Source organism: Schistocerca piceifrons, chromosome 4 (assembly GCF_021461385.2).
Source record: "Schistocerca piceifrons isolate TAMUIC-IGC-003096 chromosome 4, iqSchPice1.1, whole genome shotgun sequence".
NCBI lineage: Eukaryota > Metazoa > Arthropoda > Insecta > Orthoptera > Acrididae > Schistocerca > Schistocerca piceifrons.
The window spans coordinates 247,870,619-247,895,586 of record NC_060141.1 but is presented as its reverse complement, the minus strand read 5'-3'; the positions used below and the strand labels follow the sequence as shown (position 1 = coordinate 247,895,586).

Here is a 24,968-nt window from a genome sequence, read left to right as displayed (position 1 = left end):
AGTGCTTAGAGCCATTTGAACCATTTTCCCTTACTACTGTTTGCATGAATTTACATGACAGGGTGATAGCAGAAATGTTAAATGCCACCCTTAACATAATTTTATATTGGGGAAATCATAGATTAATTTCTGAAGTTGTTATAGTCATGATGTCAAAGGATGGTAACACCTATCTTTGTATTCTAAACCAAAACAATTTAAACCTTTTTAATTTGTATTTTTGAGATGTTTCACAGTAATGTGTCGTTAACTCGCCCAGCAAGTAAACAGTGGTAACTCGGTGGGAGACCATGTAAAGTGCACTCAGTTTGCAAAACAACGTTACATGTGCAGTGATATATCTTTAAGAATAAAATTTTACGTAGAACTTACGATTTTAGGAGTATATCGCTACTGTAGAAATATTTGAAATCAATGATTTATCTGAGTAAGAAAATCCCAATGGATATACCTGAAGTATCTTATGCGTTTTTATTGACACTTTACTGTACAACTGCTCGAAGCAACCAACTTCTCCCTGACCATCGCTTACAGCTGTGGTCTTCATTCGTCTAAACCGTGGGCAATCAACAGTTCTGCATGTGAGCCATGCCCTGATATGAGTACCATAACACACAGCCTCGATGCACACCTTCACCACCAGGAGGCCACACTGAGTGTGTGGAAGGGGGAGAGGAGGAAAGTGCGAACGCCCCACATTGAAATGGCAGTGTAGTTGAACAGCATACAACTTTGTTTCATATTTCACTTTTCTCAAAAACATAGATGCCAAACAAAACAAATTTTCAGTATTGTTTGATTATGTTTGGTGCACTGAAGATATAACATAATTTTCATCTGGTACAAACTGTCAGCAGATAATGACACAAATTTTTGCACTCAGGTTGCCATGTAATCACGACTTGATGAGTTTAATAATCGAGAAAAAGGCCTCGCACACAAATATGTCGATGGAAATATTGCAGCACTTTGGCAATCTCATTACGGAGACATGGAAACACTACGTGGAAAGCAATGTAGATGCCCCGGACTGTTTTAGCATGGGTTTCTCATTAAGACGGGAGTTACCTTCCAGGACAATTCAGTTACACCTACACATGCGCAGGGCGCTTTCAACTAAAGCGGCAAACGGCCCCGAAATCATTTGTAACATTGTCAATGTCCTCAAAATGTTTAGGAAACTATTCTTGTAATGCTTTCATGGCCACGATGAATTCTTCAAACCTCGCGTTTCCTTTAACGCCAGTGAGCATAGGGAACTGGACTGTGGTTTACAAAATGTGTCCGTTCGTAACGCAATTTTCTTTTTAAATGCATCATCATCAAATCAGAAATAAGTTGTTTCTCATCTTACAGGGTCTTATTGTGGAGTGTGTGCAGTCTGCAGTCCATTCCGGATCTTCTAAGTTTCGTCCCTGCACTCCTTTTTCCTTCATAAATTAAATAATAGCGAGTTTTAAGTCAAAAAATCGTTCGAGCGTGTACCTTGACCTAACCAACGTACTTTTCAGTAATATATAAAGTCTCCATATTATTAATCTGTTTCTTCGAAAACCGTCGCAACTGACAATGGAAGGATCCGCGTGACTTCAGAAATTTTTCTATACGCGTGCTGCAAGGCTGCAAATTTAAAGCAAAGTTCTTCTTGATGTACAGAACAATGAATCCTGTCTGTCGATCATTGTAATGTTTTGCTCTTTCACTGTCAACTAAATCTTTAAATTCCTTCTGCATCGTTTCATATCAAACCTGCAGTATCCCTCGCTTATGCGACAACATAATATATAAGAATCTTCAACATCGCAGCGCGTCAGCAATCGTTGGTTAATATATTAAAAAACTAAAAACCCGCCTCGATTGAGAGAAAAGCACCTAGTGTTAATTGTTAACCCAGGTTTCGGCGCAGATAACTACACCTTCTTCGGAACAACAATAACACCCACAAGTGCGTAAGAAGACCTTTGTCAATGATTAAAAGAACACCATAGCTATACATTTATAAACGAAAAAGAAAAGGAAAAGCCCGCATCTCGTGGTCGTGCGGTAGCGTTCTCGCTTCCCACGCCCGGGTTCCCGGGTTCGATTCCCGGCGGGGTCAGGGATTTTCTCTTCCTCGTGATGGCTGGGTGTTGTGTGTTGTCCTTAGGTTAGTTAGGTTTAAGTAGTTCTAAGTTCTAGGGGACTGATGACCATAGATGTTAAGTCCCATAGTGCTCAGAGCCATTTGAACGATTGTTTTGAAGAAAAGGAAAACACAAACAGTACATATGTACAAAGTCAAAGCCACTACTTAACTTAATGGTCTACGCCAAAACCTGGGTTAACACTTAACACTAGGTGCTTTTTTCGCAATCGAAGCGAGTTTTTAGTTTTTTTAAAGCATAATATGTATCGAGAATTCTCGTTCCTCTCTTCTGCCATTCCCAATCATTTTAATGGCTTGTGACGATACATCGCTATACAGCCTCTTTTTGTGCAAACAGCCACTGGACCTGTGAACGTCCTTCATACAACGAGCAAACAGCGAAGAATAAAAAGATTCTGTTAAACTGAAGAGAAAGAGAGTTGTGCCGACCGAAAAATGCCACACCGCAATATTAAATGAAATGTCGTGCTGTACCGAGTACTTTCGGGAAGGAAGGAGCAAAGCCGAGATATGTCGAGCTTTGGTCTGCACGCGGATTATAAACCGGGCCGTGTGAAGTTTGGCACACCGTGGCCTGGAGTAAATCGTAATGTACAGTTTGCTCGAACAACATTCATTTGTGCTCCTTATCTTCGTTTTCGGAAACCTATATTTGATGTCGAGTGCACAGTTTACCTGCAAGCAGGTTTCCCAACACCAGAGGCTGTGACAGGTACGTATACACAGAGCCGCCTGCACCCCGCGCGGCCCCCGCTCGGCCATATACGGCAGCGAGTGCGCTGCGCGTACTGCCGGCCTGACCCTACGCCGCGCCGCGCTCTTGTCTGGTCCCGCCAGCCGAGCGGCGACTGACGTGGCCGCGTGTGTTCAGATAAGCGCCAGACCTAGGCCGGCGCGCCTGACCTCTGACCTCGGCAGGGCACCTTATCTGCCCGCCTGGCAGCGGAGGGGAGTGCGAGCCGCGAGTAGGTTCTGCGAATTTTGGAGCGGGAATCGCCGCTCGAGTGGGACGCCCATATGTCAGCCGAGATAAAGCTGTCAGCGCGGAGCGACGTGCGCAGTAGCTCACTGGGATTCGCGCGAGAGGAACGTAGCACATGTTTACACATGCGTGGCGCAGCGCTGGCGACTCTGGAGGGGAAAGTACGACGCAGCGCATCCTCCAGGGAGTCTGTCTCGAGCGGGAGAGTGCGTAGGCGAGTCATATGCGGTCTCCTTCAAGTGAACAACCGAGAGGTGGCATAAGACGAGGCTCCGACGTAAGGGCCATGATGGAGGACGCCAGTTATAGCGCACACGTTCCGATAAAACTGGTCAAACATGTTGAAAATTTTTTGCCACCAGATAGTTCTGTAGCATGTTACATGTGTCGTCTCCAATTTTCAGAGTTTAATTCGAGCTGTAAGAGATGCAAAAGCCATCTTGTTTCAGCCAATGCGCAATGCCACGCCACCTTTTTTACGCGACACTGTCCTTGTTTGAGATGTTTTATTATTTCCTGCCATCAGAGAGGTCATCAGTAGAGTACGATAAGCTGTGAGTCGATTTACGATGCGCTTAATTACGATTTATTAAGGAAATGCGCACATGGTGTAACAAAAACGCGAATGGAAGGTTTAATAACCTCATTTAGAAGGCTGCCCAAAGACAACGTTTTGCTCGTCTACTATTGTCAAAATTTCCTTATATGATGCCTGTCTGGTGTTCCATTGTGGTAAAATTGAAAGAATCAGGACTTTTATGGAACTGCATTTTGATGCAGGCTGCTTCACTGGAAACCTATTGAAGAAGACTGTGCCGCGCGGTGTGGCCCCGCGGTTTGAGGCACCATGTTACGGATTGCGCGGCCCCTCCCGCCGGAGTTTCGAGTCCTCCTCGGGCATGGGTGTATGTGTTGTTCTTAGCCTAAGTTAGTTTAAGTAGTGTGTAAGTCTAGGGACCGATGACCTCAGCAGTTTGGTCCCTTAGGAATTCACATACATTTAAAGAAGACTGATGGTGTGCGTGTTGCTAATTCTGAGGTTTCATTGAAGGATATTGCCAAAAGCTCATGCCCGTAGAATCAGACTAGAAGAAAAGAGTTACATGAAGACGAAGAAGATGTAATGTACGTTTATGGCCACCACTGAGGTACTTGGTTCTGGCATAAATGTTAACAAAATGTTCTTTATGTAATTTCCGCAACTTTCATTTTTCGGTGTATAAGGAACACTTTCTGTTGAACGATCGCAAATAAAAAGGCGAAATTTGCTACTGACTTCCTACACTATAATTCTTACACTATAATACAAGTTCCCGCGGTACAAAATTATTCAGAGTACGTTACTGTAAAATTTATTTAAATTAAAGAAATGTTGCGAGAGTTCTAAGACTGACATTGAAAAATTGGTAGACAGAATTATATATATAATTACTAAGAATACGTTATCACACTTTGAAGTTAAAAATGAAGTAACGTTTAAGAAAATGTTTCTCATGTGATAGTATGTGTCCTAGAAATATCCGGAAACGTCCTGATCAAATTATGTGACAAAAAATTAACATTATAGCCAATACAATAATGGCAACATGTGCAAGATTTGACTCAATTATCTCTCAAGCAGTAAAACATACTTAAGCGTTTACGTACCCCTGTAAGTTTTCATACGTCCCTACTTAACGCTACCCATCTTTCGATTGGTCTGATACTGATTTCCATCTTTTCCTACCTTTTGATAATATTTGCGCGTCTACGTAAGTGCCCCATCCACATCCAACATCTTCCAGCATTTGTCAGCCCCTACTCTGACCGTGCTCCATTTTTCCCTCTACTTCCGCTTCTTCAGCCGAGGTGACTATTCCTTAATGGTGAAGCAGCTGTCTCATTGCCCTTTTCCTTCCCCTTGTAGGTGTCTTTCACAGACTTCTTTCGTCATCTCTCTTTCTTTAGTGCTTCATTTTTGCGTTTGAAAGGTAGCTTTATTTTACGGGGAAACTTAGCATCATAGTTATTTCGTGGAATCAGACTTTCATTCTAGACACCCACCGCACGTCGTTTGGTATATTCAAATGGTGGTTGCGTGGTGTGCTTAACGTGATCTGATTAACCGGACTGAGCAAACTGGTGATGGGTCCATACTGGTGTGGACTATATTTACATAGAATGGCCTGGAACCTCTGGCCGAACTGAACCCATCGTTGACTGGAAATGGTTATGTTCAGCTACACTACTGGCCATTAAAATTGCTACACCATGAAGAAGACGTGCTACCGACAGGAAGAAGATGCTGTGATATGCAAATGATTAGCTTTTCAGAGCATTCACACAAGGTTGGCGCCAGTGGCGACACCTACAACGTGCTGACATGAGGAAAGTTTCCAACCGATTTCTCATACACAAACAGCAGTTGACCGGCGTTGCCTGGTGAAACGTTGTCGTGATGCGTCGTGTAAGGAGGAGAAATGCGTACCATCACGTTTCCGACTTTGATAAAGGTCTGATTGTAACTTATCGCGATTGAGGTTTATCGTATCGCGACATTGCTGCTCGCGTTGGTCGAGATCCAATGACTGTTAGTAGAATATGAAATCGATAGGTTCAGGAGGGTAATACGGAACGCCGTGCTGGATCCCAACGGCCTCGTATCACGTGCATTCGACATCACAGGCATCTTATCCGCATGGCTGTAACGGATCGTGCAGCCACGTCTCGATCCCTGAGTCAACAGATGGGGATGTTTGCAAGACAACAACCATCTGCACGAACAGTTCGACGACGTTTGCAGCAGCATGGCCTATCAGCTCGGAGACGACGGCTGCGGATACCCTTGACGCTGCATCACGGACAGGAGCACGTGCGATGGTGTACTCAACGACCAACCTGGATGCACGAATGGCAAAACGTCATTTTTTCGGATGAATCCAGGTCTGTTTACATCATCATGATGGTCGCATCCGTGTTTGGCGACATCGTGATGAACGCACATTGGAAGCGTGTATTCGTCATCGCCATAGTGGCGTATCACCCGGCATTATGGTATGGGGTGCCACTGGTTACACGTCTCGGTCACCTCTTGTTCGCATTGACGGCACTTTGAACAGTGGACGTTACATATGAAATGTGTTACGACCCGTGGCTCTACCCTTCATTCGATCCCTGCGAAACCCTACATTTCAGCAGGATAATGCACGACCGCATGTTGCAGGTCCTGTACGGGCCTTTCTGGATACAGAAAACGTTCGACTGTTGCCCTGGCGAGCACATTCTCCAGATCTCTCACCAATTGAAAACTTTTGGTCAATGGTGGCCGAGCAACTGGCTCGTCACAATACGCCAGTCACTACTCTTGATGAACTGTGGTATCGTGTTGAAGCTGCATGGGCAGCTGTACCTGTACACGCCATCCAAGCTCTGTTTGACTCAATGGCCAGGCGTATCAAGGCCGTTATTACGGCCAGAGGTGGTTGTTCTGGGTACTGATTTCTCAGGATCTATGCACCCAAATTGCGTGAAAATGCAATCACATGTCAGTTCTAGTATAATATGTTTCTCCAATGAATACCCGTTTATCATCTGCATTGCTTCTTGGTGTAGCAATTTTAATGGCGAGTAGTGTACTTGGAGATCATTTGCACTCATTCATGAACGTCATGTTCTCAAACATGTCGCTAGACCACAATTGTTTGCAATTGATTTGAAGAACATTCTGGACAATTCGAGTGAATGGTTAGGCCACCCAGATTCCATCGAACATTTATGGACATAATCGAGAGGTCAGTTCGAGGAAAAAATCCTGCAGTGGTAATATTTCCGCAATTCTGGACGGCTATAGAGACAGCATGTCTTCATATTTCCGCAGGTTATTGCCAACGACTTGTTGAGTCCATTCCAGGTCGAGTTGCTGCACTGCACCGGGCAAAAGAGATCCGCCACGATGTTAGAAGGTATCCCATGACTTTCGTCACCTCGGTGTACTCTACACCAACGTCCTCAACGGAAATTCTTTGATCGCTCCTTACAGTTTTGATGCGAACAGTAATTTCCGGTCATCGGTTCCATGTCAGAACTTTACCTACATCTCCTAGAAGCCTGCAGTAGGGACTGTGCAATACTCTGTAAAGTCGTTCCGCTGCTATTACGACGGAGGCGGCGTCGTCGTCCTCCGCAGCGGCCTTGACCACCACTCGACATGCAGTCCAGTCAGCAATTAGGCGGGCAGCTGCATACGCCACGCGCCATTCCGCAGTAAACACTCCGCTCGCCGTTTAAGTCTGACTGCCGGAATTACTGCGGCACGTAATCGAGTGGTGTCATCGCTAAACTGGCTGAAAACGCGAGGAAAGCTGTTAAAATCTAACGCATACTGGAAAAATTACATCTCCCAACTAAGCCACTATCACTGAAGCAGCATCTAAACAATCTGCGAGCTTAACTGTGTCAAATGTAGCTGATGTGGCGAAACCCGAAGGTGTACGGTATATTTAAAGCTTGGTCTGCTGAATGCATCAAGAAATGCATGAAATCAGTTTTACAGCTCCATTAAGTCGACGTTACTTTGAGAGGCATGGGGCAGGACATCTGCCTTGGCTTATAGAAGGAACCATCCAAGTATTCACCTTAAGTGAATTAGCGGAATCGTGGATATGAATCAGTGATGTTAAGCGGGTGATGTTAAGCAGCCGATCCGTTCTTCTAACAGGTGGAAGCCAGGGAGACAGATTCCGTTTGCTGCAGCCTCAGAAGCATAGCACCCCACCTACAAGCAGTTATTTCTTAGCTCGGTCAGTCAAGGTTAACATTGATATATACAGAGAAGGCATTATCAGAACTATAAAAACCCTGATTTGAATCTATAGTTTGAATGTATTATTCACCAACTGTTTACATGTACACAATCTGATCAAAAGTTTGCCGGCACCTATTAGTGGACAGTAATACGTCTTAAAATCTACCGAGGATACTTTCAATGAGGAGTATGAATGATTGTGCAGGAATGGCAGCTAATTCTTCTTCAAGAGCCGAAACCAGAGAAGATAGTGGCGTTGGAAGCTGTGGTCTGGAGCGAAGTCGACATTCTAAACCACCCCAAGGCTATTTCTTTGGGTTCAGGTCGGGATTCGTGGCAAGCCAGTCCATTTAATACATATTATTGTACACAAAATATTGACTCATAGATGCTGTTTCATGACAGAGTGCACTGACGTGCTGTGGTTAACGATCGTCAACTGAATTGTTACTCTACTGCACGCAGAACACAATGCTGTGAAATTTGTTGCCGGCCGCAATGGCCAAGGGGTTCTAGGCGCTTCAGTCCGGAACCGCGCGACTGCTACGGTCGCAGGTTCGAATCCTGCCTCTGGCATGGATGTGTGTGATGTCCTTAGGTTAGTTAGGTTTAAGTAGTTCTAAGTTCTAGGGGACTGATGACCTCAGATGTTAACTCCCATAGTGCTCAGAGCCATTTGAACCATTTTTTGAAATTTGTTCATAGGCTTCCGCATTTAACGTTTTCTTAAGTGCAATAAGAATAAGAGGTACCGCGCCATTCTATCCCTTTGACGACGTAGATTAGTGTTCATATTTTAGGTCATGATCTCGCTGCTCCCCAATACTACATTTGTTATGTGTGGTTTACGACTTTTTTACATGAGAAAATTGTGGGCATAATGTTGTTATAAATGCATTTGTAATCTGTAGAGAACGTGTACCGGAGAGGGCATAGTGGAGGCGACAGAGCACAGAGAGAGATGGATTGGAGGCAGTAACTGCTGAGTGCAGCGACCTGGCTGTGTGAGGGCTTCTGGGAAGCAGCGCTCAGTAGTTGTTACCTGCAGAGGGACTTCTGGCCAAAACTCTCTCCTTCCACTTAGGGTCAGACAGAAGGGCGCCAGTTCGCAAAACATTTTACCTGGGGCAGGTGGCAGTCCATCACGAAGGCAACCAGTTGTCGGAAAATGGTGCAGGAAGTCATTTAAGAGAGGCTGCTGTAAACTGAGCTTTCGTGCAATTGGTGGGAAGGTCATAAAACTCTATGCACTCTCATGTTAGAAGCTGGGACGATCCGGACAGTGTGGTTGGCGTATAAGTTTAGTGGAGGCAAGACTGTAACCCCCATGACGATATGAAGTCGCATGGTTCTTTTACCGAGCGGCAAAAACACATATTTCACAGGCATGACTCTCTGGGATGCTTAAGAGCCATCTTCCAGAAATTAGAAATGGTCAGCCCAGAAAGATTAGATCCTCCATAAATGAGGGACTGTGGCCCCATCCAGGCAAACGTTTTTTGCTAAGACATAGCCATGCTCACTGTGAGAATGACGCATCCGTAGTCTAAAATCTTATTTTTTCAGACAAGAAAGATTTGGAGTCACAGATTGGCTCCTCTCAGGATATGCAAAATGGACACTTGCTCCTCCGCCCTTTCCCCCCACCCCCCCCCCCCAACCCCCCCGCATGAGAAGTGGAAACCATGGTGCTGTGTCTGGTTTGGCTAACAGGTCAACATAACAGTCAAAAGGGGAGATTCAATGCGTAGAGGATTCGGCTAGGCTAATTCGGCTCCCGTACCGAGGCTTGGTGAAAAGTGGTTGTAATTCATTGCCTCTTTTATACTCTGGTCCTCTCCCTGTGGAGAACTTCAGGTGTTTCCCTAGTGGAGGAGGCTTGTGGTCTGTATCTTGCGGTGTGCTAAGAGCCTGTGTCTGTTTACAACTGTACTGACAATGGAACTGCATATCATGTTGGACATATCATGTGTCATGAGGGTGAACTTATTCGTCCTGAGTCGACCGTCTGGTGTTTGACAATTCCAGCACTCTCTGTCGTGCCTGTGAGTGCAATTAGTTCGGTCAGACCAGCGAATGGGTACACCTCACACTGAAATTTGCCAAGATTTCAGGGCTCTGATAGGGAGACTTCCAGTGTTCTGATAATCAGAACGCCAGAACATGTAGCATGCAAATTTTCATGGGTGCATCTAAACAGTACAGCTGACACAGCGCACCACTCCTCAGCCACAGTGCCGCATTTTCTGCTGCCGCCTGAATGAACATGGAAGGGTAAAGTATTGCTGCACCAATATAGGGTTGTTAAATGATATCCACAGCTCCCTGTTCTCAGGTGAAACGTAGTTTGTGGTACACTTGATCACAATTGATTCCATTTGTATAGAGTTGAGCCTCACATAGGATTCATGTAAACAAAATCAGACTGCGTGGTAAAAGGGATTCATTCAGGGGAGAATTTGTATAGCTTCCACCCCAATGTATGCTGTGCCAATCAAACACCATTCCTGTTCTAACTTTCGTTTGTTATTTGCGTGTAAGATTTATCAGCTATTTGTAGTTACAACAGGATTAATAAAAACTGTCATTATTTTGTAAACATAAGTACGCCACTGTTCTCACTCATACTCTCTCGCTTATTCACTGTTTTTATTTCATTGTGGAGGTAAACGGATACACTAGCAATTTAAGGTTCAATCTTATTAAATTAATTAATTTGATTAGTAATTTGAGTTCTCATAGTGACCGCTGGCATAGGCAACAAAAGTACCATGAGTAAAATCACTAATTTATTTATAAAAGTTAAGGGTGTAGCTCGCAATTTGAAGGTTAGTGAGAAGATAATTCTTTTCATTATGCAAAAATAATACCACTTAGAGTCACGCAGACATATATTTATGATTAAAGATAGCGACTCTTGCAAGAGGACCACATCCTAACCACGAAATAAACTCCCATACTCTATAACCACTCCTGTGTACTTTACTGTTGTCACTAGACATGGTGGTAGGTAAGGTTTTCCAGGTATTCACCAAACCCAGATCCTTCATTCGGATTACCACGGGATACAGCGTGATTCACCACTCGTTTCTATTCATCTACTGTCCACTGGCGTTGCTCTTTACACCACTTCAACTGTCACTTAGCACTGAGCACAGAAATATGTGGCTTATGAGGAGATGCTTCACCACTGTACCCCATTATTTTGAACTACCTTCAGACATTCTGCTAGCTGCACCTGAGGTATCACTTTGGAACTTCCTTCCACTGATTTCAAGCGATTTTTTTTTACAGCTTCCCTCCGCAAAATACGGTAGTCCGTCTCCGACAGTACACGAGATCTGCCTGGTATTGCTTTAGTTGTGGTTTTTCCTTGGCGATTCTACTTCACCAACAATCGACTAGGACAGCTTTAGAAGGACTGAAATGAACCAGGAGGTATGTTATTCAAGTGACATTCTGTGACAAGTCAACATTCGAACTCACTGAGCTCTTCTGGCCGACCAATTCTGCTGTTACAGATTCTCTGCTGACAACACAATACTCCACACCTCGTTCTATAATGGCGGTTCTGCTTCTCGTTAAACCAGATGGTCAATTCCGCATTACATATGGGTGTTCGAATACTTTTGATAAGTTTTCAGGAATCACATTTTTGTGTTGTAATCAAAGGGAACGAGTGCAATGTTTTGGATCACCAGTTTTCAATGGTTAATAAAAACATGGATAAGAAAATAATTTCGTCTCACATTTGTAAAAGCAATGTTGGGTGAGACGAACGAGAGAGAGAGAGAGAGAGAGAGAGAGAAAGAAAGAGAGAGAAAGAGACAGGGCGAGACAGAAAGAGAGAGAGAGAGAGAAAGAGAGAGAGAGAAATGCGTTGAATGAGAAGTGACAGTGTAACTTGGTTTTGTGTCAGCCAGCCAGTAGTGTGGGCGTGGTAGATCTCCTGCTCCAGTCAGTATTGAAGGCCACTCGTACGTTGAACGTTTCTAACTACATCAGATGCTCTTATTGCTGCCTTCAGCGCGTGTAACCTTAGTACCGGACTCTCATCAACATGGAACCTAGCACGGAGTCCATTGCGGTAGACGCTGACTACACATTTGGGCGTTAGGTGTTGACCACTCCAGAAAATCAAACAAAAACGAAAGTGCGAGTGGATAATCCTGCTGGGGCCTGTATAAGGACTCGGTCGCAGCAAACACTACGGCTTACTGACGTGATGTGCGGTATTGTCACTTTGAATGGAGATTCCTATTAAAAAATTCTGTTGAAGGAATTTTACGGACCAGTTAGATTGCCATTGCCTGGCTGGTCCTAACTGTCAACTATCTGTCAACAGAGGTATCCTTATGCTCATGGCATCGTAGTTCATACAAATTAACGTATATAACGGCCACTGTTAACTTGGTGAAAATTGCTAATTGCAAACTGAGTGTAGCTACGTTAAAATTACCATCATACTAGAAATACTGCCGTCCCAAACCAATAATTTAAACCAATTTCATTCCCTTTCTGTAGCCTCGAGGGTATATAGGAAATCGTTAGGCAAAATTCTAAATATGTTAACTACGAACACATTTGTTAACAAAAAGTGGCATACTTGATCACTTCCATCGCCGAATGGTTAGTGTCACTGCCTTCGGTGCCAAAGGAACCTGGTTCGATTTTTTCTGAGTTATAGAGGTCTGGAACGACGTCAACTGCGACATTTTTAGTTGGGTACGATTTGCGCTGTACGGTAACTGAAGAAAAGTTCATCTGCCAAGATGGCTACAAAAAGTATTTTATTGGATAACCGGTTTCGGCAGAGCTATGTTAACATCATAGCATCTTATGCTTTAAAATACTACTAAATATTGTCCATCAATTTTGCAAGTGTGCTGTGCGAAACAACTTGCAATACTGACGGACAATACGTATTAATATTTTAAAGCTTAAGATCCGGTGATGAGAGCATACCACTGTCGAACCCTGTCATCCAATAAAGTGCTTTTATAGCGATCTTGGCTTGTGAAGTTTTCTTCAGTTACCATCTGCCTCGTGAGGTAAAGTGAAGAGCTGGTTGACTAGAGAATGAACTTCGTCATCAGAATTCAGCTACCGGCATTACTGGCCGGAGGGACTGGCGACATGCTGCTCACATCATAGACCACGCCTCGTGTTGCCCTGTAGTGCTGCAGTGCAGATGTTGCACCGCGCGACGGCCGCACTGCTGCTGCTGCGGCTGAATGCGTGCTGGGGCCGGCAGACAGCGGGCTATCTCATCTCCGGCCGGCGGCGTTGTGGATGCAGCCCGCGGTGCGTGTCTTGTATTACGACTGCGGCCAGGGATGGATGTCCCACGTCAGCACCAGCATCGCTCAGAAGCTAAGTCCCGTCAAGAGTCTCACCCGAGTCCGTGTTCTGGCATCTCCACGTAAAGTGTCTGCTCTCGAGTCTCGTAGTGAAATGTCACCTTCAGTGAGACGAAGTCAAGCACCCCGCACTAGGATGATTTCTCTATGGGCGTGCGTAAGCATCCAATTTGACAAATTTCCTACCTCTTTTTTTTTTGGCGCCAAGCGAATTATTTTACCGCCACAATTACGCACCTACATCTACATACATACTTCGCACGCCACCGTACAGTGCGGGACGGAGGGTACTTTCTACCAGAACTAGTCATTTCCCTTCGTGTTCAACATGCAAATAGAGAGAGGGAAAAACCACTGTCTTTATACACTATTGGCCAATAAAATTGCTACACCAAGAAGAAATGCAGATGATAAACGTGTATTCATTGGACAAATATATTATACTAGAACTGACATGTGATTACATTTTCACGCAATTTGGGTGCATAGATCCTGAGAAATCAGTACCTAGAACAACCACCGCTGGCCGTAATAACGGCCTTGATACGCCTGGACATTGAGTCAAACAGAGCTTGGATGGCATTCGCAGGTACAGCTGCCCATTCAGCTTCAACACGATACCACAGTTCATCAAGAGTAGTGACTGGCGTATTGTGACGAGCCAGTTGCTCAGCCATCATTGACCAGACGCTTTCAATTGGTGAGAGATCTGGAGAATATGCTGGCCAGGACAGCAGTCGAACATTTTCTGTATCCAGAAAGGCCCGTACAGGACCTGAAACATGCGGTTGTACATTATCCTGCTGAAATGTAGGGTTTCGCAGGGATCTAATGAAGGGTAAATCCACGGGTCGTAACACATCTGAAATGTAACGTCCACTGTGCAAAGTGCCGTCAATGCGAACAAGAGGTGACCGAGACGTGGCACCCCATACCATCACGCCGGGTGATACACTAGTATGGCGATGACGAATACACGCGTCCAATGGGCGTTCACCGCGATTTTGCCAAACACGGATGCGACCATCATGATACTGTAATCAGAGCCTGGAGTCATCCGAAAAAATGACTTTTTGCCTTTTGGCGCACCCAGGTGCGTCGTTGAGTACACCATCGCAGGCGCTCCTGTCTGTGATGCAGCGTCAAGGGTAACCGCAGCCATGGCATCCGAGCTGATAGGCCATGCTGCTGCAAACGTCGTCGAACTGTTCTTGCAGATGGTAGTTGTCTTGTAAACGTCCCCATCTGTTGACTCATGGATCTAGACGTGGCTGCACGATTCCTTACAGGCATGCGGATAAGATGCCTGTCATCTCGACTGCTAGTGATACGAGGCCTTTGGGATCCAGCACGGCGTTTCGTATTACCCTCATGAACCCACCGATTCCATATTCTGCTAACAGACATTGGATCTCGACCAACGCGAGCAGCAATGTCGCGATACGATAAACCGCAATCGCGATAGGCTACAATCCGACCTTTATCAAAGTCGGAAACGTGATGGTACGCATTTCTCCTCCTTACACGACGCATCACAACAACGTTTCACCAGGCAACGCCAGTCAACTGCTGTTTGTGTATGAGAAATCGGTTGGAAACTTTCCTCATGTCAGCACGTTGTAGGTGTCGCCACCGGCGCCAGCCTTGTGTGAATGCTCTGAAAAGCTAATCATTTGCATATCACAGCATCTTCTTCCTGTCGGTTAAATTTCGCGTCTGTAGCACGTCGTCTTCGTGGTGTAGAAATTTTAATGGCCAGTAGTGTATCTCCGTGCGAGCACTATTTTCTCTTATTATCTGTTCGTGGTTCTTAAACGAGATGTACTTTGGCGACAATAGGACAGTTCTGTAGTCAGCTTCAGTTGCCAGTTCTCTAAATTTTCTCAGTAGCTTTCCCTCGAAGAGAACGGCGCCTGCCCTCTGTGGATTCCCATTTGAGTTCTCGAAGCATCTCCGTAATGTTTGCGTCTTGAACGAACGTACCGGTAACAAACCTAACAGTCCGCATCTGCTTCTGGCTCTTCGTTTAACCCGACATGGTGTAGATCCCAAACAATGGGGCATTATTCGAGAATGTGTCGTGTTAAGGTCCTATATGCGGTCTCCTTTACAGGTAAAACGCACTTTCTGAAAGCTTTCCCAATAAACCAAAGTAGACCATTCATTTTCCCTACCACACTCCTCACATGCTCGTTCCATTTCTTATCGCTTTGCAACTTACGCCTAGGAATGAAATAGAAGTGACTCTGTCAAGTAGTACAATACTAATGGTGTATTCGAACATTGCGGGATTGTTTTTCCAACTCAATTGCGTTAACTTACATTTTTCTACATTTAGATCTAGCTGTCATTCGTCACACGAACTAGAAATTTTGTCTAAATCATCCGATATCCTCCTACAATCATTCAACGTCGATACCTTCCCGTACAGCACAGCTTCATCAGCACACAGTCTGAGATTGATTCTCACTCTGTTCGTCAGATCATTTATGTGTGTAAAGAATAATAGTTGCCCTGGATCGCTACCGACGATACTGTTCTCTGATAAACAGTCGCCTCGGTGGACAATTTACTGGGCACTGTTACTCACAAGGTATTCAAGCCACTCACATGTCTGGGGACGTGTTCTGTACGCTCGTACCTTTGTTAACAGCCTGCAGTGGGGCACGACGCCAAACGCTTTTCGGAAATATGGCAGTATGGAATCTGCCTCTTGCCTTTCATCCATGGTTGCAGTATATCATGTGACAAAAGAGAAGGCTAAGATTCGTACGAGCGATGCTTTCTAAAAACGTGCTGATTTGTGGACAGAAGTTTTTCTGTCTCAAGGAAATTTATTATTCCTATGGTAAAATAGCAAACACAACAGCTGAGATAATTATTTACTTATTGTAGGAAGGAACTGTTTCACTTGGCAAGTTGTGCCTTCACTGTGAACTGTTAACGTCCCGTGTCCCGTGAACTTATCCTCTTGTCTTGTATGCTTTCGTAAAGCGCTTATACAAGCCTACACTCCAGGCTAACAATATGCTTTTAGCTCCACTTGTTCGGACACAGTATAGAGGCTGCGGCGTCCCTTCACCTCTGACTGACAGCAGTACAGGTGCCTGGCCTGCGGGTATTGTACCTGATCAACATGCTCAGCATCCCCTCTGGCCGATATGTTACAACCGGTACACGCAGCAGGTTCCAAGTATCCACGAGTATCGTAAATGTCAATGACGTCCTCGGTGCTAACCACGATCAGTATTTCTTCTTAGCTTCATTAGGGAACAAGTGTAGGTAACATGTGCGGCACGCACGATATTGCAGTTGCTTGCATGTTAGTGGTGAAATTCAAAGCGAGTCGTGGTTTTCATAGAGAGTGAATATGGTTTCACCAACATTAGCCCTCTCCGCACTGAGCCTTCCTACAGAAGCGTCAGTGTCTTTCGATCGCGTTTCCAAAGGCATAAATTCGATGACCTTGCCTGTGCTAGGAGGCTCACTTCTTCCACGTGACTTCTGAGCCCATTAATGTTTCACTGCAATAGGGGAGTTGCTTGGTACTGACATCTGTCTTTCCCTTTTCTCGTTACAGAGGATCTCACAATGACTCGAATAACTGCTCAGGGTCTATTTTGGCTCCCGGAAACAGAAAAAAACTTTCTAAATATGTCGTCGCCAGAAAGCAACAATGTCTTTCAATTTGACAGCTTCATATGTATTTTCTGCTGATTTTTCTATCTTTAGTCACGAGTCTCTGTTTTAGTAGATAGAGGACCACTTATCTGACTTGAGGTTTTAATGCAGTATGCACCAGAGCTTACACATTGTCTGGAACATCAGTCATTATTATTGAACTAGCGTTAATTTAGGTGAGGTCTTGCTTGGTACGGTACATTTGAAGATGCCTTTACTTGTACGATCGAGAACAATTACAATTTAAAATGGATCCAAAACATGTAAACAAACTAAAGAAGCCGTTTAGATTAGCATGTTCTTCACTTAAAACACCTGTAATTTTATTCAGTTTAATGAAATACCTTATGTACTTTCTACTACCAGTTCTGGAGCAATGCAGTGGAAGTAAAGAAATTATTCCTTCGGCCAGAGAGGACATAAAGAAATCTTTTTACAGTAGGCACCTGAACTTAATGCAAAGCTCTGAAGAGAAGATAATCTTGGAAGTTTTACTTTGAGTTCTCAGCGTCGGTACTCGTAGTAGTATTTTTTAACAACAGGCAAAAGCAATCTCAGATGAGATGTGAATTGCACAGCGAGTGCAGGAGCGCCAGTTCTGCGAGGTTCGCAGGAGAGCTTCTGTAAAGTTTGGAAGGTAGGAGGCGAGGGACTGGCAGAAGTAAAGCTGTGAGAACGGGGCGTGAGTCGTGCTTGGGTAGCTCAGTTTGCAAACGACACTGACAGAGACGGATAAGGCAGCGCTTATGGAGCCACTCACAGAAGACGATATAAAGGTGGCACTCACAAAAGAAGCAGCCCATAAATCACCAGGGCCAGATGGGATTACGCTAGAGTTTTATCAAGAATTCGAGGACACGATGATGCCACAGTTGGTGTCGATGTACAATGAGGCGATGCGTCCGGAGATGCGCCTACCGTCGGATTTTGTGACGGGCTTTCTTCTTCCCATCCAGAAGATGGCGGGGAGTCGCAGTGTTATTCAATATGGCCTCTCACTATGCTAAACACCGACTATAAAACCTTTGCACGACTACTAGCGTCTCGTCTCAAGCTGGCGATATCCAGGACAATATCCCCTGATCAGGCTTGCCTAGGGGTGCGAAGCAACATCTCCTCTGTGTTAAGTGAATACCGTGACGTTATCGCCCTTGCGGAAACGTGTAAAATGCGAGCAGCGATGATATCTGTGGACTTCGATCGTGCGTTCGACAGGATAAACCATGACTTCTTGGCGTCAGTCATGAGCCGAATGACGATTCCACCTGTTTTCATCTCCATCGTTATGAGGCTAATACGAGGGGCTACGTCGAAGGTGATTGTAAACGGTCGGGAAGCGGGCTCGAATTTCTATTAACAGCTCAGTCCGACAAGGGTGCCCACTCTCCATGATGCTGTATGCGATAGAGCTTGAACCGCTGATGTGTGTTATGAGGTGCTCTCTTACTGGGATAGCGCTTAATGAGAACTCTTTCGTTTGTCGCGCATATGCGGACGACCTGATCCTTCTTGTCAGATCAGGACATGAAGTGCGTCAGGCTGTTGAACATCTAGACTCTTACGGGACGGCGGCAGGCAGTGTCGTTAACATGACGAAATCGAAAATTATACACATTGGACGGGGTCTGGAAGACGTACCGGCACCGTTTCAGACGGTGGAATCGCTGAGATGTCTGGGGATTACATTTACCCGTTCACTACGGCGGTCAGCGGCGGCGAGTTCTCGGCGGCTTCTGCAGAATGTTCGTCTGACTATACGCTACAACTCACTGAGAGCCTTTGACATGATCCAACGTGTCGCATACACCAACGTGCACATAGCGTCACGACTGCCCCATTTAGCGCAGATCCTACCAATACCGAAGGGTATTGCAGACCGCTTAATGGCTTCTTTTGGTTACTATGTTAGTACTGGGATGTTATTTAAGATAAAATATGATACGTTAACGCTACAGTTCCGGAACGGTGGCCTCAACCTCACAAACGTGCGAAACAAAGCTCTGGCGCTTTACATGTGAGCGATAATACGAAATTGGCAACAAAGAAAGCATACCATAACGTCAGCTCTGATAGAAGTACTTGTTCCACCTTCATACGAAACCCCTATTGCGGTGGGCAACATTTCGCCTTCTCTTGCACACATTGCCTCATTTCTTGTTGATTACAGTTATGTTGTCTGAAAGTACCTTCGACGAGAATACCCACGACTCGGGAGATCTATAGATGCTTGATGGATCACCATGGCCGCAACATAATGGAATTCAAATTCCCGTCGAGAACGTGGAACCACATTTGGTGTGCAGTGCACACTCCATTACTGTCAACAGCAGCGAGATCGATGTGGTATATTCTTATAAACCGTAAACTTGTGACCAGGAGTCGATTACATACAATTCATATGGTCTATTCTCCTCTTTGCACAAACTGTGGACTGTTAGCAACGGGAGAACATGGTTTAGTGTGTGGCGCACCGAGGGACGTCCGGATGCTGACGCGTCGAATACTGGCCTTCCTTCGGCGCACTAACTACACAGAAATCACATCAGATGTACTTTTTCTACCGGACAAGACCTTTTTTCCCAAACAAAAGACATATGCGGTCAATTGGATCGCTGGACATGCGACGAAATATTTGTATTCGTACGATATTAAGTGCGTGATGGATTATTGGATGTATTTACAAGAGCAACACGAACTCATACGGAGTCATACGAAATACAGGACTTACTTATCCAATTTTTTAGGAAGTGTTTTTCACAATCCGCCCGACAGCTGGGATGTCCCAGAACTGAGAAGACTCCTGCAGCAGAACGACTAGAGACAGTACTGCGCGGTTCAGTTATATTGGCATATAGCACACTGAGAAGAACACTGGCCCCTACCTGTTGGCGCCAGTTATGACTCGATTATGTTAAAGTGAAATAAAAAAACAAACCACACACACACAACGATGGTAAACACCGAAACCGCCTCAGGTAATGGTCCTTCGAATGGTCGACGCAGGAGAAATACATACCGCCCACACTGGCAGAAATAGTCAAGATTGTATGGCTTTCTGCCAGGTTTATGATGCGACACCGCGTGCTGCAGGGATTGTGATGCAGATGATAACTTCATTTTCACTGCCACCTGTGACTAGGAATGTCATTTACTTTTTTAAAAAAAATAATAGAGAGGGCGTCCTTTGCGTTTTCCAAATTGTTTTTGCTGTCTCGATACTTTTCTTATCCCTAGGACAGCACGAATAAAGATTGTTTGTTTACCCTGCCTTCCTGTTCCCAAGAAAAAAAGAAGTGGTCGCGTTGTTGGACCATAAAGCAGAGGAACCGCGTTTTTATTTTTATTTTATTTTCTTTCTTACAACATAAAAAAAGATGGATAGAGCGTCTGTCATAAAAAAAAGAAAAAGAAAAAAAAAGTTGGTAGAGCACTTGCCCGCGAAAGGCAAAGGTTCCGAGTTCGAGTCTCGGTCCGGCACACAGTTTTAATCTGCCACGAAGTTTCAATATTAATAATGACAGTGGAATAGCAAGAGACCTGCAAGAAACGGAGATAAATCACTGACGTACATAAATTTGTACATACAATAAATATGTTTCAGATTTAACTCTCTTAATTAAGCTTAAATTTCAGTTGCAAATGAATATTTTGTTTCCGGCAAAAGAAAAAAAATTAAAAACCCATGTAGTAAAGTACTGGCCTCTTTGTGTAGTATTGTAACAGTGTAACAATTATTGAACTATTTGAAATAAAATCGCCATAACTTCTGAACGCTTTGCGTTAGGGCGTTCAAACTGCACGATTGGCCACGGGGTATGTTGGGAATTAGTATGCGATGTGTGGTTTGGTTTAGCGGCGAAGCCCGTTTTCATTTGGATGGGTAAACAGGCAACAGTCCGGAAGTACGCATAAAATATCGTCCGAAAGTGTGCTAAACGCATTCTCTGAAAATTATTTCGAGCAGTTAGTTCATGAGCTCACGCGAATAGTAAACGGTTGTGAAAACACACTTGACCTCTTAGCAATAAATAATCCTGAGTTAATAACGAACATCAAAACCGATTCAGGGGTTAGTGAACACAGAGTTGTCATAGCGAGACTGAATATTGTAATCCCCAAATCCTCGAAAAATAAGCGAAAAATATACCTGTTCAAAAAAGCAGATAAAATTCAACTGACGCCTTCCTAAGAAACAATCTGCACTCATTCCAAATTAATAATATAAGTGTAGACCAGATGTGGCTTAAATTCAAAGAAATAGTATCGGCAGCAATTGAGAGATTTATAAGGTGGTTCGATGAACCGTCTGCCAGGCACTTGAATGTGATTTGCAGAGTATCCATGTAAAAAAATAAAAAATAAAATAAATAAATAAAAGAAAATTTAGTCCGTCCACCGTTCGCTGCTTTTGTCGAAAATGATAAATTGTTGACTACTACAAGAAAAAGCCAATATTCTCCTAGTGATTCTAATTTTTTGAAACCCTGCTTAAATTTGTGTCGTAATCGGGGACATTACCACCATTTGGAGATTTGAAATAGCCAGAGCTAAAGGGTCAAAACTGAGGTTGAAAAACGCTGTTTTTCGCGTTAATTCTTTCGTTTTCATGGGCTGCAAGCAGATATAGGTATATTATGTAGACACACTCAACAGATCAGCTACTTCCTATTTTAATGTATACTATGAATACTGTTGTTAAGTTTTCAATTTATTACTGTTATTGTAACTTCCGCTCTATTTTAATACGTTGTAGAAGTGGGAGACAAATTCTTAATCTCTTAAAGCAAATAAACATTTTGCGTTATTGCTACGTCACTTCGTAAAAATATTTCCAGGCTTGGGTTGGTACCATATTGAAATACAACGGATGCCCTTCGACGACAGCGGAAAAAGACGCACAGGAACTGGGACATTATTATCTCAGCAATGCTCTGTCAATCCTTATGCCATGTACGAGTATTTGTTGCTTGTTTCTGTCGGTATTGTATTAAAAAAAAAAGCACTGTTCGTTTTTCCCATTTTCTGTAATAACGCAATATTTCACGTTAATGCAAATTTTACGAATAAAAATTACTCACTTTTTAAAAGAGCTTTACTCGAAACGGGAAATTTTAGCGCTGCTGCTATGGATAATTAATATTACGGTTCTCTTACGCGGTTATTAATAAACAACAACAAGAACAACAAAAAACACCTGTTATACCCGAGGCCAAACAAATACCGAAATATACCGGTTATTCAGAACCAAAACAGCGGTATCGATTCTAACCCGTCAGTTTTCCCCATACCTGCCATTGATCTCACTCCGGTGCGCCGTAAATACGAATTCACCGTTTCACATATGGCCAGCTCCACAGCACGATTTGGGGTGAGAAGACTGGACGTGAACATGCACATACGATAGCTGCATCGCCTGACAGTTACCTCGGCATCGTCAGCTGGCGCCAACAGGCAGGCGAGGCTGGAGCCCGCGACGCCGTCGACGGCCGCGTCATCAACGACGCCTGCCAACTCCATGCGTCGCGGCGCGAATGGGTCGGGTGCCGGCGCGCGACTGGCCGCTGGCTGAGATAACGGCCCCCGTCTAACGAGACCAATTGTCGGGAAAGGGGGGGGGGGAGGGACTGCTCCCGCCGCTGCATCTGCCTGACAGTGGGCACGCACTGCCGAAATGCAGCGAGTGCTCACTGGAGTATCCGCAACGAGAGCGTTCGTAATATCGTGACAATATTCCTCTTCTTAATCTTATCCCTTGTGCTGGAGATAACCGAGACTGAGTTAATGCAAATGTGTGTACATACAGGGTCGTCCCAAGTAACTCTGCCACCCATTTTATTTCCAAAATGAAACAAAATGTGGAAAACGCAATTGATCAGGAATGCATGTATGTTATTGATCACACAATGAGCAGGAATGCATCATCCATAAAGGTGAACGAACCCCGTTTTGAGCACAAAGTTAGGTTTTTTAAATGGCAATGTATGTTTTTTTACGTAAAAGAACTAGAGGTACATTTAGTGATAACAGATTTGGTTTCACTGTTTTAAACTGCATACACTCGGAAATATTAGATTTTAAAGAGTGGCAACGGTACCGCAGTTTCCGCCTTAATGCGCTGGAGAACGGTTGCCTGCAGTGTCCCGACATGTCCTCACACAATGTCCAGGAAAAAAATCACTTTGAACACAAAGTTACGTTTATTTAAATGACGAATGTATGTTTTTTTCTGCAGAAACGAAAATAAAAACGGTAGGTACAATTTTGTAATAAGTCGTGGTTCAAATGCCTTAAAAACAATTATTAGTGGTACATTAACTACAGGAACTTCAGTTTAGTGCGTGATACTCAGCACGGAAAACGCATTCGCAAATAACCAGGAACGCCACGTTCGATGAACCCGCGTCACTTCAGCGGATAGTCGAAGTGCCCACTTTCTGCATCAGTACACTTGTAGAGACAGTGAGCAAATGAGGGTTGCATAGATTGTAGTGTTTCCTCGGATACTGTCGCTCACGCAGTGGTAATGCGTTATTGCATATCCGCTGGTGTTGCTGGGGGTTCGTGGTACACACACTCTTTCACTGCACCCCAGAGAAAGAGGTCTAATGGCGTCACATCGGGGAACCAGACTGGCCAGCTCAACGGAACTCCCCACCCTATCCATCTGTTTGGGAATATTACAGCCACAGATTCCTAAGAAAAAGGTGCGTAGTGTGCGGAGCATCCATTTTGCTGTAACAACGCTGATAGACGTTCCAATTCCATGTTCTCCACGGGAAGGAGTAGACTGTCTTGCAGAAATCATGCATATTGCCGCCCGATTAATGTCCCCTGGTAAAAATAGGGAACAACAATACGGGTGCCAGTGAGGCCGCATCAAACCTTGACACCACACTGCAGTTGATGAGCAACCACACGAAGACAGTGGAGATTTTGCATGGACCAATAGTGCACGATTCGCAGATTCACACGACCACGATGTGTAAAGGAAGCTCCATCCGTAAACAACGTATCACGCACGAACTCAGGATGACTTTGCAACTGCTGAAGTGCAAAACAACAGAACTGAATGCAGGATTCAGTCCTTCGTGAAGTGAGATATGATACAGATGATACGTACGCCTTTGCAAAATTTTCGACGCACCATTATCGCTTATTGCAGAACTGTGTGCAATGGGTCGTACACTCACCTCAGGATTGTGCGCTACAGCAGCCAGAACAGAAATTTCGTTGTCATTTTTGTTTGTTCTCTTTGTATGTTGACAATTTCTGGGCACCCAGCTCCCTGTTCCCATGAGACTTGTGCAAATGTTGGGAACGGTACGATGTGAAGAATGCCGTAGGTCTGGCTACCGTTCAAAGTACACTGCTACAGCTATTGTTGCTTTCTGCGACATTCGCCGTAAATTAACATCATGTCTAGTTTTCCTTCATTGTTGAAAACCGGAATGTCGGCGACACACCCGGAAATTTCTTGAGCCACAACAAAACAGGTAAAGCTCTTCCTAAACGTACGTGAAATGTGTCACAGAGTATTTTCGTTTTTGACAGCAGGCCCAAGCAGGAGACATAGTAAGTTGAACAGTGAAGGCAGAAGGTGCGTACTGACAGTGGTCTGTTTACAGAAGTTTGCAGGACAGTGCAGGCACCCTTGACCTGCGCATTACGGCAGGAATCATGGCATCATTTCCGTCCTTTAAAGTTTCAGAATTTATGAAGTTTAGGACAGTGAAACCAAGTCTGCCATGGCTAGTTGTACCTCTAGTTTCCATTTGTGTAGAAAAACTTCAACTTTGTGATGAAAGTGATGTTCGTTGACCATAGATTACACATTCCTGGTCGGCCGTTGTGACCGAGCGGTTCTAGGCGCTTCAATTCGGAACCGCGCTGCTGCTACGGTCGCAGTTTCGAATCCTGCCTCCGGCATGGATGTGTGTGATGTACTTAGCTTAGTTAGGCTTAAGTAGTTCTAAGTCTGGGGGACTGATGACCTCAGATGTTAAGTCCCATAGTTCT

The 24,968-nt window shown here is 44.5% G+C and overlaps 1 protein-coding gene across 1 annotated transcript in view; it reads right to left on the bottom strand.

Moving 5' to 3' along the window:
• Positions 1 to 22,491, bottom strand: part of LOC124795763 (dentin sialophosphoprotein-like) — a 221,516-nt gene extending 199,025 nt beyond the window's left edge. The window contains exon 1 of the mRNA XM_047259846.1: positions 22,377 to 22,491. Coding sequence (XP_047115802.1) covers positions 22,377 to 22,469 — 93 coding nt within the window. The 5' untranslated portion in view covers positions 22,470 to 22,491. The remainder of the gene's footprint in view (positions 1 to 22,376) is intronic.
• Positions 22,492 to 24,968: the final 2,477 nt, after the last annotated feature.